This window comes from Haematobia irritans, chromosome 4 (genome assembly GCF_050003625.1).
Source record: "Haematobia irritans isolate KBUSLIRL chromosome 4, ASM5000362v1, whole genome shotgun sequence".
Classification (NCBI taxonomy): Eukaryota; Metazoa; Arthropoda; class Insecta; order Diptera; family Muscidae; genus Haematobia; species Haematobia irritans.
The window spans coordinates 129,285,333-129,301,769 of record NC_134400.1 but is presented as its reverse complement, the minus strand read 5'-3'; the positions used below and the strand labels follow the sequence as shown (position 1 = coordinate 129,301,769).

General features: G+C 34.3%; 2 protein-coding genes and 6 long non-coding RNA genes across 8 annotated transcripts; 5 read left to right on the top strand and 3 right to left on the bottom strand.

The window, feature by feature from the left end:
* Positions 1-535: 535 nt before the first annotated feature.
* LOC142233243 (uncharacterized) lies at positions 536-1,016 on the top strand. The gene is made up of 2 exons (XR_012721366.1): positions 536-746; positions 814-1,016. It is a non-coding gene; the product is annotated as an uncharacterized LOC142233243 (long non-coding RNA).
* A 363-nt stretch (positions 1,017-1,379) lies between these two features.
* LOC142236824 (uncharacterized) lies at positions 1,380-2,220 on the top strand. The gene is made up of 2 exons (XR_012722216.1): positions 1,380-1,940; positions 2,008-2,220. It is a non-coding gene; the product is annotated as an uncharacterized LOC142236824 (long non-coding RNA).
* Positions 2,221-3,721: 1,501 nt separating this feature from the next.
* Positions 3,722-4,233, bottom strand: LOC142236840 (uncharacterized). Its single transcript, XR_012722224.1, has 2 exons — positions 3,995-4,233; positions 3,722-3,937 (listed from the first exon to the last, which is right to left on the bottom strand). It is a non-coding gene; the product is annotated as an uncharacterized LOC142236840 (long non-coding RNA).
* Positions 4,234-4,238: 5 nt separating this feature from the next.
* On the top strand, positions 4,239-4,667 carry LOC142236841 (uncharacterized). The gene is made up of 2 exons (XR_012722225.1): positions 4,239-4,404; positions 4,472-4,667. It is a non-coding gene; the product is annotated as an uncharacterized LOC142236841 (long non-coding RNA).
* A 1,787-nt stretch (positions 4,668-6,454) lies between these two features.
* On the top strand, positions 6,455-6,946 carry LOC142235766 (cathepsin F-like). Its single transcript, XM_075307023.1, has 2 exons — positions 6,455-6,617; positions 6,684-6,946. The coding sequence occupies exons 1-2, from the start codon at positions 6,455-6,457 to the stop codon at positions 6,944-6,946; spliced, it is 426 nt and encodes a 141-aa protein (XP_075163138.1).
* A 1,907-nt stretch (positions 6,947-8,853) lies between these two features.
* Positions 8,854-9,217, bottom strand: LOC142233215 (uncharacterized). The gene is made up of 2 exons (XR_012721357.1): positions 9,027-9,217; positions 8,854-8,959 (listed from the first exon to the last, which is right to left on the bottom strand). It is a non-coding gene; the product is annotated as an uncharacterized LOC142233215 (long non-coding RNA).
* An 894-nt stretch (positions 9,218-10,111) lies between these two features.
* LOC142233909 (uncharacterized) lies at positions 10,112-10,573 on the bottom strand. The gene is made up of 2 exons (XR_012721511.1): positions 10,383-10,573; positions 10,112-10,325 (listed from the first exon to the last, which is right to left on the bottom strand). It is a non-coding gene; the product is annotated as an uncharacterized LOC142233909 (long non-coding RNA).
* Positions 10,574-10,735: 162 nt separating this feature from the next.
* On the top strand, positions 10,736-13,412 carry LOC142233908 (cytochrome c oxidase assembly protein COX18, mitochondrial). The gene is made up of 3 exons (XM_075304972.1): positions 10,736-11,370; positions 11,437-11,712; positions 12,951-13,412. The coding sequence occupies exons 1-3, from the start codon at positions 10,819-10,821 to the stop codon at positions 13,314-13,316; spliced, it is 1,194 nt and encodes a 397-aa protein (XP_075161087.1). The 5' UTR covers positions 10,736-10,818; the 3' UTR covers positions 13,317-13,412.
* Positions 13,413-16,437: the final 3,025 nt, after the last annotated feature.

Genomic DNA, 16,437 nt, shown 5'->3' with positions numbered 1-16,437 from the left:
TTGCCAAGTCATTTTTTCCATTGACCACATTCTTTAATCTTGTACTAAAAGTGCCCAGCGGTGCGATGATTAACGGAAGGCGCTTATATTCGATAGCTCTTTGTCTCTCTTAGTGTGTAAATATAACCATAGCGATAGGCGGTAGGCGAACAATTATTTACGTGTATTTCTTATGGGAAGCCCAAAATCCGCGACGGAATACCGTGACGGCTAGCGGCGTGTCGCTAAATTAAAACTTATTCTAACTCCTTGGCGAAAACTGGTATAGTGTTGCCATCGCTTATCAATTTTTTTTAACTCACCACTAGGAAATAACAAGCCATTGTATGTTTTTATTCAACTTCATTGTTTAATATTGTCAAAGCATGCTGTATTGACAACAAAAACGCTAGGAAACGTGAAAAAGGGAATTATTCGCCGTCAAGCTTATTGTATTTGCCGTTGCGGCAAAAATGTTTCGCTATGGTTATATTTACACACTTCCCTGCCAGCATTTCAAAGTTCCATTTCATCTTCATCGCTACCACAGACTCGTAAATGTCACTACAACCATCCTACTGTGATGGGGGGCAGCATATCATAAAGTACAAAGTGTACTTCATACATGTATTTTGCCATCACTACTTTTACAAAAGCCATTTTATTTTTTGTGAAACGCCAAGCGCAACCAGCTTGTTATATTTTATTTAAATAAAAACGAAAATAAAGTTCTGAAAACATAGATTTTACGCTTAAAATTGTGAAAGGTATATTGGTGAACAATTTTTGATTTTCCAAATGGAATAAAGTGATTGTTTTTCAAATATTTTACAGACACGCTGTCTCCATCGAATAAAAACACTGGCTGATAGACGCTGCAACATGTAACTCGCTACTTGTAACTCTACATCATCATTAATGCAAAAAATTATGTTAAATGTGATGTGATAGTGGTATAAATGTTATATTTTTAAGAATTTGTAAATGATTAATCAAATTAATAAATATCTAAACAAACGTGTTTTACTCGACCACAATGATTCTTTTACCACTATCTTAAAATGTGCTTTTTCTGATTGTTTGGAGGGTCTCTTATTGGCGTCGTTCTAAATTGATCTATAAAGGCACCTAATAATTGCACTCATGCGAAACCTTTTTGTAGTAACTTGGCGTGGTACAACTTCTCAATAGTGACGGCGCTTTTCCGACGAGTTTTTGATATCGTATATGATTGTTTTCGACGTACTGGGGATTCTCAGAAGCGCCCCCAAATTCAAAAAATGTTGGCAGGGTTAGGGCCAGTTTCTCAATGTCTTGTTATTATTTATGGTGTCGATAAAACAGCTGATCCCATACAAAAATTTTACTAACCGGAGGTCTATCCACCGGTTAAAATTAATCGGAGGATGAGAAACTGGCCATTAGTGTGTAAATATAACCATAGCGATAGGCGGTAGGCGAACACTTATTTACGTGTATGTGTGTAAATATAACCATAGCGATAGGCGGTAGGCGAACACTTATTTACGTGTATTTCTTATGGGAAGCCCAAAATCCGCGACGGAATACCGTGACGGCTAGCGACGTGTCGCTCAATTAAAACTTATTCTAACTCCTTGGCGAAAACTGGTATAGTGTTGCCATCACTTATCAATTTTTTTTTAACTCACCACTAGGAATTGCTGTTGCCTGGACACGTCCCTGCCAGCATTTCAAAGTCCCATTTCATCCTCATCGCTACCACAGACTCGTAAATGTCACCACAACCATCGCGAACTGTGATGGGGGAAGCATATCAAAAAGTACAAAATGCACATGAAAGTATTTTGCCATCACTACTGTTAGAAGAGCCATTTTATTTTTTGTGAAACGCCAAGCGCAACCAGCTTGTTATATTTTATTTAAATAAAAACGAAAACAAAGTTCTGAAAACATAGATATTACGCTTAAAATTGTGAAAGGTATATGGTGAACAATTTTCGACTTTCCAAATAGAATAAAGTGATCGTTTTTCAAATATTTTTCCAGGCACGCTGTCACCATCGAAAGTAAACAAACTGGCTAATAGACGCTGCAATATGTAACTTGCTACTTAAAACTCAACATCATTCTTTTATTAATGCAAAAAATTATGTTAAATGTGATGAGATAAACCGAAAAATGTTATATTTATAAGAAATTATAAATGTTTAATCAAATCAATAAACATCTACACAATCGTGTTTTACTCGACCACAATAATTCTTCTACAATTACCTTAAAATGCACTTTTTCTGATAGTTTGCAGAGGTTCTTATTGGCGTCCTTCGCAATTGATCTAAATAGGCACCTAATAATTGCACTGATGAGAAACTTTTTCGTAGTAACTTGGCGTGGTACAACTTCTCAATAGTGACGGCGCTTTTCCGACGAGTTTTTGATGTCGTATATGATTGTTTTCGACGTAGTGGGGATTCTCAGAAGCGCCCACAAATTCAAAATATGTTGGCAGGGGTGTAGATTATTTTTTCTTGAAATAACTCAACAAATAATAAGCCATTGTATGTTTTTATTCAACTTCATTGTTTAATATTGTCAAAGCGTGCTGTATTGACAACAAAAAACGCTAGGAAACGTGAAAAAGGGAATTATTCGCCGTCAAGCTTATTGTATTTGCCGTTGCGGCAAAAATGTTTCGCCTACCGCCTATCGCTATGGTTATATTTACACACTTATGCGTCTTAGGCGCTTTATAGATTATCAGTTATTCCGGAAGGATTGTCGGTGTTTGTAAAGAATCTTACAGTGTGTCGGATCGATACGACTTATCGGCGATGACTAAATAATCGGCAAATGTGTTATCGATCCCATAAACATGCAGCAGTATCGATTATGCCTTCGGACTTAACTTATAATGTGCACAATATATGGGATATTTTCGACACGAGCACTGTCGTCCGGAATAACTGATATCAGTTATTCCGAAAGGATTGTCGGTGTTTGTAAAGAATCTTATGGCGTTTTCTTTTCTTATGAAAAATGCGCACTTTTTTGCATTTTGGTCGGAAAATGCACTTTTTATGTTCTTTTCTCAAAAAAAAAGGCAAAAGTGCGAAAAGGCTTCGAATTCTGTTGTGAAAATAGTGCCACGCATAGAGGCAAATTACGGGCATTTTCAGCACTGCTAACAAACGAGAGTGCTGCGATTGCCCTGTTTCCTTCTTTGAATTCTTTTCTGCCCGCTGAAATGATAGCATTTTTTTAGGTTGCTGGTAACATTTTAAAAATGCGCATTCTGTACAGACAAAATGACAGCAAAGCACTTTTTTCAGAAAAGAAAACACCATTACAATGTGTCTCATCGATACGACTTGTCGGCGATGACTAAATAATCGGTAAATGTGTTATCGATCCCATAAACATGCAGTAGTATCGATTATGCCTTCGGACTTTCGCGGACCTTAGACGTTCGGATAAACACTGCGACAGAGGTTCGTCTATTTGTTGTGTTTGAATTTGTTTTTTGAATTTGGGGACTCTTTTGAGAATCCCCACTACGTCGAAAACAATCATATACGACATCAAAAACTCGTCGGAAAAGCGCCGTCACTATTGAGAAGTTGTACCACGCCAAGTTACTACAAAAATGTTTCGTATGAGTGCAATTATTAGGTGCCTTTATAGATCAATTTAGAACGACGCCAATAAGGGACCCTCCAAACAATCAGAAAAAGTGCATTTTAAGATAGTTGTAAAAGAATCATTGTGGTCGAGTAAAACACGTTTGTTTAGATATTTATTAATTTGATTAAACATTTACAAATTCTTAAAAATATAACATTTATACCACTATTACATTACATTTAACATAATTTTTGGCATTAATGATGATGTTGAGTTACAAATAGCGAGTTACATGTTGCTGCGTCTATCAACCAGTGTTTTTTTTTTTCATGGAGGCAGCGTGTCTGTAAAATATCTGAAAAACAATCACTTTATTCCATTTGGAAAATCACCAAATTGTTCACCAATATACCTTTCACAATTTTAAGCGTATAATCTATGTTTTCAGAACTTTATTTTCGTTTTTATTTAATTAAAATATAACAAGCTGGTTGCGCTTGGCGTTTCACAAAAAAAAAATGGCTTTTTTAACAGTAGGGATGACAAATTACTTGCATGTACTTTTTGATGTACCTTTTCATGATGGTTGAAGTGACATTTACGAGTCTGTGGTAACGATGAGGTTGAAATGGAACTTTGAAATGCTGGCAGGGATATCAAAAAGTACAAAATGTACATGAAAGTATTTTGCCATCACTACTGTTAGAAGAGCCATTTTATTTTTTGTGAAATGCCAAGCGCAACCAGCTTGTTATATTTTATTTAAATAAAATATAAAATAAAGTTCTGAAAACAAAGATATTACGCTTAAAATTGTGAAAGGTATATGGTGAACAATTTTCGACTTTCCAAATAGAATAAAGTGATCGTTTTACAAATATTTTTCCAGGCACGCTGTCTCCATCGAAAATAAACAAACTGGCTGATAGACGCTGCAATATGTAACTTGCTACTTAAAACTCAACATCATTCTTTTATTAATGCAAAAAATTATGTTAAATGTGATGAGATAAACCGAAAAATGTTATATTTATAAGAAATTATAAATGTTTAATCAAATCAATAAACATCTATCATCTAAACAATCGTGTTTTACTTGACCACAATGATTCTTTTACAATTACCTTAAAATGCACTTTTTCTGATAGTTTGCAGGGGTTCTTATTGGCGTCCTTCGAAATTGATCTAAATAGGCACCTAATAATTGCACTGATGAGAAACTTTTTCGTAGTAACTTGGCGTGGTACAACTTCTCAATAGTGACGGCGCTTTTCCGACGAGTTTTTGATGTCGTATATGATTGTTTTCGACGTAGTGGGGATTCTCAGAAGCGCCCCCAAATTCAAAAAATGTTGGCAGGGGTATTATTATATATTTTATTTCGACGAAAATGAATAAATTATACAAAATTCATAGAATTTTGGCTTTGACTTTCAATTAGAAGTGGCGATATCATTTATACAAATTTTGGTTGAAAAGTATTTGTAACGATGTTAATTTTTAATTTGGCTCGCATCGTAAATTGTTTGAGAAATTATTGAGTAGCGATGCATTTCAATTTGAGGAAACACTTGAGAAATTATTGCTATTGTATCGAATTTTACTGTTGAGGGTAATGTCTGTTTTTGTTGAGAACGCGATTTTCTCAACAATTTTTCAACTTGAATATTACCCTAATCCTTTGAAAAAATGTTTTGAAAAATTTATTTTATTCCCAATAAACACAAATGTTTGAAAAATACTCAATTCAACAATTTTTCAAACATTTTTTCAAAGGATTAGTGTAATATACAAGTTGAGAAATTGTTGAGAAAATCGCGTTCTCAACAAAAAACAGACATTACCCTCAACAGTAAAATTCAACACATTAGTAATAATTTCTCAAGTGTAATCCTCAAATTGAAATGCATCGCTACTCAATAATTTCTCAAACAATTTACGATGCGAGCCAAATTAAAAATTAACATCGTTACAAATACTTCTCAACCAAAATTTGTATGAATGATATCCCCATTTCAAATTGAAAGTCAAAGCCAAAATTCTATGAATTTTGTATAATTTATTAATTTTCGTCAAAATAAAATATATAATAATACACTACACTACATAATACACTATAATAACAATTGAAAAATAATCTTATTGAACATATCAACAAATAAGAACAAAACAACAAACAACAAAACTTTAAATATCTTAAACATTATTTGTAAACACTTTTGCATTGATAATTCCATTTCCTTCCTGTTGGTGTCATAAAACAGCATTAATATTTATTAATATGCGGGCAATTTGAAATTAGAACGATCTGGACCGCGTGTTAGAATAGATTTCCAGCAGAAGTAATTCACAAAATATCCATTTTAAAGGTGGGTACTATGTTTGTTGGCACGAAAAAAACTTCACTTAACCATTCTTTCGCGTTGAAAAATGAGAGTGTTGACAATAGATTTCGAACGAAGAAAACAGCTATTTTGGAGCTATTCTGCGTTTATTTCTCAGCAATTTAATTGACAACATCGCCAAACGTCATAATATTTTTACGTATACATACGCAGCAGCTGATTGTTTCCATACACGCATTCATAATAATTTTTTGAAGTGTTTTTCTACCAGTTTTTGAATTGTTTTGAACCAAATCTCACAAAGCACTGGACAATAATAATCCAAATGGATTCCGTCAATTTGTTATGCAAACTTTTACATCCGAAGCAATTGACAATCCGTTCAGCAACAAACTTAATTCAGTAACAAAACAATTGGTGAAAACCCCTACTCGTTCATTGGAATATGCAAAGAAGACACATAAGGAACAAAATCATCATAGTTTGAATAAAGTCGAATAGCTTAAAATCGTCGTTATCACACCACCATGGAAAGACAAATGCGTGTGAGAATTTTCAAGAAAAATTTAAAAATCATACAGAATTTGAATGCAAATGAGCGTGGTAGTGCCAAATATGGTATCACTGAATTTGCTGATTTGGCCAGTACCGAATATAAACAACGTACCGGCATGTGGCAACGAGATGAGGGTAATGCTGCTTTAAACTGAAATTCCAGACATTGAATTGCCCAAAGAATTCGATTTGAGAGAAAAGGTCAATGTGGCTCTTGCTGGGCTTTTAGTGTTACCGGCAATGTCGAAGATTTGCATGATGTCAGGACTGATAAACTGGAACAATATTCCGAGCAGGAATTATTAGATTGTGATACAACAGATTCAGCTTGTAATGGTGGTTTGCCCGATAAAGCTTATAATGCCATTGAGAAAATTGGAGGTTTAGGACTTGAACTTGAAATGAATTTCCCTTCATGCACGCAAAGAACAATGCCGCTCCAATACATCGCAAATCCATGTTAAAGTAAAAGGTCATGTTGATTTACCCAAAAACTCATACATGTGGTGGCTGTCTGTACAACTCTTTCAAAGGTTTTTGTGCAGCCATCATGGAAATACAAACCATACCATTTCTCATACTTAATACCACCACTCCATACCCACTAAATTTTTATCTAGTTTTTTTTTTACATATATATTTTTTTCTTCGTCTTACGATATTGTTACTTCCTTATTACTTTTTGTCAAACGAAAGTATAGTGTATAATGTAAAGTTCATATTCAAATTCAATAAACTTAAGACCATAACTCACGTTCAAGGGTAGTTCCTAAGCCAAAGTCACTGTTCCCGACTTATAATTCGTCACAAAGGGATGTTAGAGTTCTATACCAGAGACTATCTCAGTCACGTAATAAAATTGAATTGATAAAATGCAAGATATATGGACAATGAATGAATGAATGAATTTACAAGTTTTCGACTAACAGTGACGATTTTACAATGTATTTTGATCATTTTTCTCGAAATCAGAAAAAATATATATGTGAGCTATATCTAAATCTGAACCGATTTCAGCCAAATTAGGCACGCATAGCAACAAATCTAATTCTACTCCCTGTACAAAATTTCAACAAAATTCGAGTAAAAACTTGGCCTCTTTGGTCATATGAGTCTAAATCGGGCGAACGATATATATGGGAGCTATATCTAACTCTGAACCGATTTCTTCCAAAATCAATAGGGTTCTTTTCTGATCCAAAACACATAATTGTGTCAAATTTGAAGTCGATTGGGCTTAAATTACAATCTAGACTGTGATTATAAAACTGTGTTCACAGACAGACGGACATGGCTATATCGACTTAGGAACCCACCCTGAGCATTTTTGCCAAAGACACCATGTGTCTATCTCGTCTCCTTCTGGGTATTGGAAACATATGCACTAAATTATGAAACCCTGTATAGGGTATAACTTTTTATTTATGTGGCATAAACATTCACCATTTATTTTTGGTATAACTTTGTTCAGAACAACTAATTTTATTTTTGGAACATAGCAAATTATTCTTGTGATTCCTTTCGTTGCAACCATAGTACTGCATCATCAATAGCACTGCCTCCTTTATATTTGCCATGAAATGACAGCATAATTTGTGTTTATTATCCCGATGCCCATTAAAAAGAAACGATTGTAAAATGAACTTCGCTAAATAGAGCTTTATTTGTTAACATTTTTCTATAAATTTCATGTTATATACATTATTTCTATTCAATCATGTAGTAGGGGGCGGCTAGATGGTGGTTGCTAGTTTATTACGAAAATACCACTCCATGTTATTTTTATTTCGTCAATCGATCGTATAACAATTTTAAATAACAACGCGAACCACTTTTGCATTATAATTTAACACAAATCATTTGAATAAATAAATTATTTCTTAATTCACATTACAAATGGCGCCATGTTTTCAAACTAACTAATCTCAACATATGGAAGGATTTAACACGACCTAATTAGGGACTATGCGCTTTATGTCAGTTTTTCAACTCGAAAAAAACAAAGTACCACAAACGAAAAAATATTTCGGTAGTTTTTCGCATTTTTGGTTTTGTATGGGATTTCGCTGCGGAAACCGAACATAGTACCTACCTTAAACAGATAAAAGGATGTAAATTACACTGACGATGTGATGCACATTTTCATCCAGAAGTTGTTGATTTTAACAATTTGTTGTTTTTAACAATTTTAATTGGTTGCACTTTGAAATGTTTCTGGAAACTTTTTCTTGTCGACAAGCCACTCATTTTTCATTGGTCAGCTTCTTAATGTTTGCAAGAATGTAGCATCCAAAGATTTTAGTTTTCTGCAAAGAAATTTAAATTTAGTGACTTCTCTAAAGTGTTGATCTAATTTTTCATATTGACGTACCAATTATTATAAACTATTTGAAGCAGTTCCAGTTAATTGTCAACCATTTTTTCATCGGTCAGCTTTTTAATGTTTTCAAGAACGTAGAATTCATAATTTTAGTTTTCTTCAAAGAGATATACATTTAGTGACTTCCCTAAAGTTTTATTTCATTTTTTTTTATTTTCACTTACCTATTTTTATAAACTATTTGGTTATTTGTCTAAAATTTTCCATTTTATTTTTATTTCTTGCAATTGACCACGAACTTCGTTGCACAAATAAGTATTGAAAACCACATGGTTTTTTCGTTGCATTTTAGGGTAGTGTTTTGTCAAAGTTTTCTCATATTATCTTCAACACCTTTTCAATGATTTCGTCAACATTTTGGCAAATTGAATGTAGTTCGCAACCAATTTGAAGATGTATTGAAGATGAGCTGTTTCAAGTCAAGTTGAATTTATATTGAAAATTACATTTACCCTAGGGATGCCAGATTTTAAAGAGGCAAAAAGAGCACATTCAGCTTATAAAAAGAGCACATACGAAAGGAATAGAGCACACTTTTTCAAATAAAAGAAAATCATTTAATTTAATTGAAATATAATTCATTTAAACAAAGCAAAAAGGTACATACCATAAACATAAAATAAGTCACTTTCAACTCATGCTAATTTTCTTACAATACTTTGTAAGTCATTTTTTGGTGTTTTTGTGAAAAACGTTATTGAAGAAGTTTGTTTACATTTAGAACAGAGTACAAAGTGAAGAAGCAACATCGGCATGCTCTTCTACGACTCTGATATATAAAGTAATACACTATTTAATTAGAAAATAACGGCTAGGAAAATCTCTTAGTGCGACATTTACATATTTTCAGTTTACTTTTACCATTTGATTAATATTTGTTGTGATGCAGAAAAAAAGCACTTTCGCGTGCTCTTTTGGCCTGTCTTGTTTTAAGAGCACATTTTGTAAAAAAGAGCACATGTGCTCTTTAAAAGAGCACGTCTGGCATCCCTAACCCTGCCAACATTTTTTGAATTTGGGGACTCTTTTGAGAATCCCCACTACGTCGAAAACAATCATATACGACATCAAAAACTCGTCGGAAAAGCGCCGTCACTATTGAGAAGTTGTACCACGCCAAGTTACTACAAAAATGTTTCGCATGAGTGCAATTATTAGGTGCCTTTATAGATCAATTTAGAACGACGCCAATAAGGGACCCTCCAAACAATCAGAAAAAGTGAATTTTAAGATAGTTGTAAAAGAATCATTGTGTTCGAGTAAAACACGTTTGTTTAGATATTTATTAATTTGATTAAACATTTACAAATTCTTAAAAATATAACATTTATACCACTATCACATTACATTTAACATAATTTTTGGCATTAATGATGATGTTGAGTTACAAGTAGCGAGTTACATGTTGCTGCGTCTATCAACCAGTGTTTTTATTCCATGGAGGCAGCGTGTCTGTAAAATATCTGAAAAACAATCACTTTATTCCATTTGGAAAATCACCAAATTGTTCACCAATATACCTTTCACAATTTTAAGCGTATAATCTATGTTTTCAGAACTTTATTTTCGTTTTTATTTAATTAAAATATAACAAGCTGGTTGCGCTTGGCGTTTCACAAAAAAATGGCTTTTTTTAACAGTAGGGATGGCAAATTACTTGCATGTACTTTTTGATGTACCTTTTCATGATGGTTGAAGTGACATTTACGAGTCTGTGGTTGAAATGGAACTTTGAAATGCTGGCAGGGTAAGTTGTTGCATTTGAAAAACGCTCATCCTGTGTTTATTGGGTTGGGTGTGTTTATTGGGGAGCTATTACATGATGCTACCAGATCGTTTTCAATTCAATTTGATATGGCACTTTTGTCTGACAGCTGTTGTTTGTTTTGATAAAGAGCAATAACCAAAAAAATGAAATACATTTTGTAGAATATACTTTAAAAAATATAAGATAAAATGAGCCATCTTTTTAAACCTTTTGCATGTAAGAGTTGCTTACTACGTTTATCAGCTAAAGTAGATTATGTAAAACTTGGAATTCAACGTAACTTTGGTAGTGTTTCTGTGACGCAAGCTCGTCGTAGGAAAATACTTGATATTGATAAAGACACATATGCCACCAAATCTAGGCGATACAATTCAACGGATATTAGCAATGGAATTCAGATTGCAACAGCTTCCAGTCCTCCAATGGACATTGGATTTTTCGCCAGCGTTTATCAGTCGCTGTCAACTAGCACACCAGTCTCATACATGCAACAAGGTTTAATAGAAATACACGACTTTACCGGCTTGTCATGGTGGCTTTCGATAGTTGCATCGACTTTTCTCTTTCGAAGCGTAGTAACATTACCTCTAACCATATACCAGCATAAAATAACAGCTCGCATAGAAAAGATAAGTTTAGAAATGCCAGCCATTGTTGAAGAATTAAAGAAGGAGGCTGCCATGGCCATGAGGAAATTTAAATGGACTGAGCAACAAACTAAACTTGTTTATCAAAGATCGGTATTGATTTCGTAAACTAAAAACAAATGTTATATTCTAATGGCCTGCCTTATTTTTCCTCTCTAGATAAAGAAACAATGGACTAATTTGATTGTGCGAGATAATTGTCATCCTGCAAAGACCTTCATTGTATTATGGGGTCAAATACCTTTGTGGATCTTTCAGTCGATGGCTTTGCGTAATATGATAAATATGCTGCCGGATCCCACCTCGTTACAAGCCCAGATTGTTGTTACAGAAATGACCATAGGAGGCTTTGGTTGGATTCCCAATTTGACGATGGTCGATAGTTCTTATATACTACCGGTGGCATTGGGATTACTCAATTTGGGCATCATAGAGGTAAGATTTGAGATTACAATATTTCAACATTGTATAACAGGTTGGCTGATAAGTCCCCGGTCTAACAAAGAAAACACATTTTTTGTCAAAATTCGTTTATATTATTCAACATAGTTCCCTTCAAGAGCGATACAACGATTATAACGACCTTTCAATTTTTTGATACCATTTTGGTAGTACTCCTTCGGTTTTGCCGAAGCAGTACTATAGGCCTCAGTTTCGGCGAACACCTCTTCATTGCAGCCAAATTTTTTCACTTTTGGGGTCTGAGAACAAGAAAAATCGCTGGGGGCCAGATCTGGAGAATACGGTGGGTGGGGAAGCAATTCGAAGCCCAATTCATGAATTTTTGCCATCGTTCTCAATGACTTGTGACACGGGGCGTTGTCTTGGTGGAACAACATTTTTTTCTTCTTCATATGGGGCCGTTTTGCCGCGATTTCGACCTTCAAACGCTCCAATAACGCCATATAATAGTCACTGTTGATGGTTTTTCCGTTCTCAAGATAATCGATAAAAATTATTCCATGCGCATCCCAAAAAACAGAGGCCATTACTTTGCCAGCGGAATTTAGAGTCTTTCCACGCTTCGGAGACGGTTCACCGGTTGCTGTCCACTCAGCAGACTGTCGATTGGACTCAGGAGTGTAGTGATGGAGCCATGTTTCATCCATTGTCACATACCAACGGAAAAACTCGGGTGTATTACGAGATAGCCTCTGCTATCTCGATCAACTTCATTTTTCGGTCATTCAAAATCATTTTGTGGATTTTTTTATGTTTTCGTCGGTAACCACCTCTTTTGGGCGTCCACTGGGTTCACCGTCCTCCGTGCTCATTTCACCACGCTTGAATTTTGCATACCAATCATTATTGTTGATTTCCCTGGGGCAGAATCCGAAAACTCATTATCAAGCCAAGTTTTTGCTTCCACCGTATTTTTTCCCTTCAGAAAACAGTATTTTATCAAAACACGAAATTCCTTTTTTTCCATTTTTTTCACAATAACAAAAGTTGCTTCACAAAAGACGCTCTATCTCACAAACTAATTGACTTACAGACGTCAAATTTTGACACGAATCATTTGAAGGTTGGTACTATATAAAAATAATATGCATTTAATACTAGCGACACCATCTATATGTCAGACCGGGGACTTATCAGCCAACCTGTTAGAGTCTTGTCTTGGTCAAATATGTTCTCCAATATAATTTTTTTTGATATTTTCCATATTTAAGATGCAGTCGATGTTACGGACTCGTCCTTCAACCCGCTTTCAAAATATCATTACAAATGTTTTTCGTGGCCTTAGTATTTGTATGGTTCCTGTGGCATGTTCAGTACCCTCAGGTTTAACTGTTTATTGGGTTGCATCTTCTACCTATGGCTTAGTTCAAAATCTAGTCTTGGCATCACCTAGAGTGAAAAGGGCTTTGGGAATACCAAAAACCAAAAGTGAATTGGAGAATCCATATGAACATATATGGATGAAAATAAAACAACGTACCGGCCTTGAGAAAACTTCTTCAGTGCAAAATACATTTGCGGATGCAGTAACAACTAAGGATACCAGTGACAAAACCAATAAACCCAGGAGCAAATAGTGTTCGTTGATGACAACGTTTAATTCAGTTATTGAAGATTTATTTAAATTAGATTTATTAAAATCGAAAATCTGAAAAATGTTGATAATTTTACAATCGGACAGCACTATTTAATTTCTAAATGGGTCGCTAAGTATTCACAGCCATCTTCCCAAACTTTGTGAGGCGGTAAAACGAGTTATGAAAGATAGGTGGAAGTTACTGGAAGAGTTGCTATATTAGTGTTTTGTGTTTGTAGTTCAATTAGTGCGCTAAGTATCTGTTAACCTGCCTCCAATTTGAGAATCTCTGTCAGTCGGATGGCTTGTGTCCAGAGTGATCTATTGATTAATTAAATAGATTTGGTAGGCCTAGTGAGTAGATAATGTGACTCCTATTCTCTCCTACAAGATGCCATATATTTAGGATAAGTCGCCATTAAGTTCCACTGAATGTCACTTGCTTGACTGGCCCATAAATAAGGATAGAGATTGCAATTGACCCAATTGTGGGGGTACAACGAGTATTGAATATATACTTGAATCGGGTCGGAAACTTACAAAAGAATATACTCAATGTCACTGCTGAAAACTCTTTAATTAAAAGAAAATTAAATTTCATTAGACCAATGTGAGTATATAACAAATTTTTAACTTCAAACTTGATAAATCATTTAATTATTTACTGATAAAGTTAAAAGTTAAGTAATAAGTTAAAAAAAAATAATTTAATATACCTACTTGAGATCCCAGGACACGTCAGGCCGGATATCAAACTTTTGGTCGATGAAGGGAAAACAATAAACAAAAATTATCCTACAACATTTAGCAGTTGATGTTAATTATAAGCAGAGGATTTATTGATAATTCACTTGCGAACTCATCTCAGACATCTATTAAACAAAACTCGCATAAATGAACATTTCGGAATCTAAATTTATTAATTGGAATTAGATTACATTTCAATTAATACAATACAAAAAAGTGTAATCATCAATTTGATAACACAGTACAACGAAGAGAGACTTTTTATACCCTTCGCCATTGCTTTGGTAGAGCATACAATAAGCTTGTACCAGTCCAGTGAGACCCATAATACTACAATCAAATTCTGAGTCGATTGAGTGATGTCCATCTGTTAGATCATGCATTTTTGTGTGCAAGGTCCTCAAATTTAGCATAGTCTTACTTCGGCTCAAAGACAATTCCAAGCAAATACCTATTTTGGAAAAATCGCTTCAGATTCAGATATAGCTGGCATATATATTTACCACAGATCTGGTTATAATTGACGTGTTTATCAGCCGATCTTTTTAAAATTTCGTACAACCGAATGTTTTGTGGGCTTCGAAAATCATATTTAGATATAGCTTTCATATATATGTCTTACGCCCCCTTACATATCCTTCCTACAGGCAGAATTGCGTACCATAACTGAATTTGTTAAATGGCTCGGAAATAACACGAGGCCAGAAAACTTTTCACAGGTTGCCAGAGGCTAATGAAGGTTGTAGCAGACATTACTGTTCGACCGGAAACCGTATTAAAATACAGCAGGATCAGGAATAAGAGGAAACGTAAAGCCAATTGAACTGGCGATAAGAGCTAGGGCACATAGGGAATGATCCAAATAATTTTTTGATTGAAATGTCTTCAATTACACAAAATGATAGTATAAATTAAAAACTTATTATTCTTTATTTATTTACGACAATACAATAAGTCAGAAAGGCCAATAATAGCGCATTGCCTCTATAACTAATTAATTATATAAAATCTATAACTAATTAATTATATAAAATTTGTGTTACCATCTCAACTACTTCACATTTGCTGGAAGCTATATAAAGGAAACAATTTTTTTACTTCTACAAAATCTCTAGAATTAATATTTAAATCGGCTAACGCTATCCAGTTAATTGGAGGATACTTCCATTGAAAATGGGTCTAAAATGTGTAACAGTCTACCATATTTCCCCAACTCTGGTGTACGTATATATGGGAGCTATGTTATATATAATCTGAACCGATTTTGACTAAATTGGACATGTATATTTAGAATAATAATTCTGCTATCTATGCGAAATTTCACGTAAATGGGAGTATAACTTTGGCCCCCTGGTCATATGAGTGCAAATCGGACGGAAGATATATATGGGAACCATATCTAAATCTGAACCGATTTCAACCAAATTTGGCACAATTACCGATACTACTAAACGTACTCCTTGTGCGAAATTTGAAGCAAATCACGGCAAAACCCTGGATTTTGAGGCCATATAAGTTCAAATCGGACGAAAGATATATATGGGAGCTATATCCAAATCCGAATCGATTTTGACCATATTTGGAACATACAATAGTATCGTTAAAAGTACCGCTTGTGCAAAATTTGAAGTAAGTCAGGGCAAAACTCTGGCTTTTGAGACCATATAAGTCCACATCGGGCGAAATATATATATATATATATATATATATATATATATATATATATATATATATATATATATATATATATATATATATATATATATATATATATATATATATATATATATATATATATATATATATATATATATATATATATATATATATATATATATATATATATATATATATATATATATATATATATATATATATATACAAATCTAGGCAATCCACACAGTCATCAACAAACATTATGAAGAACAGTGGTCCCAACACAGAGCCCTGGGGCACACCACAAGACAGATCTGCCACATATGAATCACGGTCACCCATACGCACAAACTGAGACCTCTTCACTAAGTATGACAAAACCATCTTACATGCAGATGACGTAAAACCATATTTCGTATGCAGCTTCCTTACTAACATTGAATGATTCAGACGGTCAAAAGCTTTTGACAAATCCAAGGACACCATAACACAATCATCGTCAGCATTCAGCCTCTCCCTGACATACTCCGTCATAGTTAACGGCATTGCAGATGTATTGTAACCTCTCCTGCAGGCATATTGATGCTCACCGAGAAATCCACTCGAAAAAACACGTTCAACTACTTGAGTCTTGAGTATATATTCCATTACGTTGGAGAGAGATGGGAGGGTACTTATTGGGCGGAGGTTGTCACATACAAATGACTTGCCCCTTTTCG

What these genes read in the sequence shown, in the direction of transcription:
- LOC142235766 (XM_075307023.1), top strand. Translation starts at nt 6,455, where the DNA reads ATGGAAAGACAAATGCGTGTGAGAATTTTCAAGAAAAATTTAAAAATC. An exon ending in CATGTGGCAACGAGATGAGG is followed by an intron (nt 6,618 to 6,683) that starts GTAATGCTGCTT and finishes TTGAGAGAAAAG; the next exon opens with GTCAATGTGGCTCTTGCTGG.
- LOC142233908 (XM_075304972.1), top strand. Translation starts at nt 10,819, where the DNA reads ATGAGCCATCTTTTTAAACCTTTTGCATGTAAGAGTTGCTTACTACGT. An exon ending in AACTTGTTTATCAAAGATCG is followed by an intron (nt 11,371 to 11,436) that starts GTATTGATTTCG and finishes TTTCCTCTCTAG; the next exon opens with ATAAAGAAACAATGGACTAA. An exon ending in TCAATTTGGGCATCATAGAG is followed by an intron (nt 11,713 to 12,950) that starts GTAAGATTTGAG and finishes TCCATATTTAAG; the next exon opens with ATGCAGTCGATGTTACGGAC.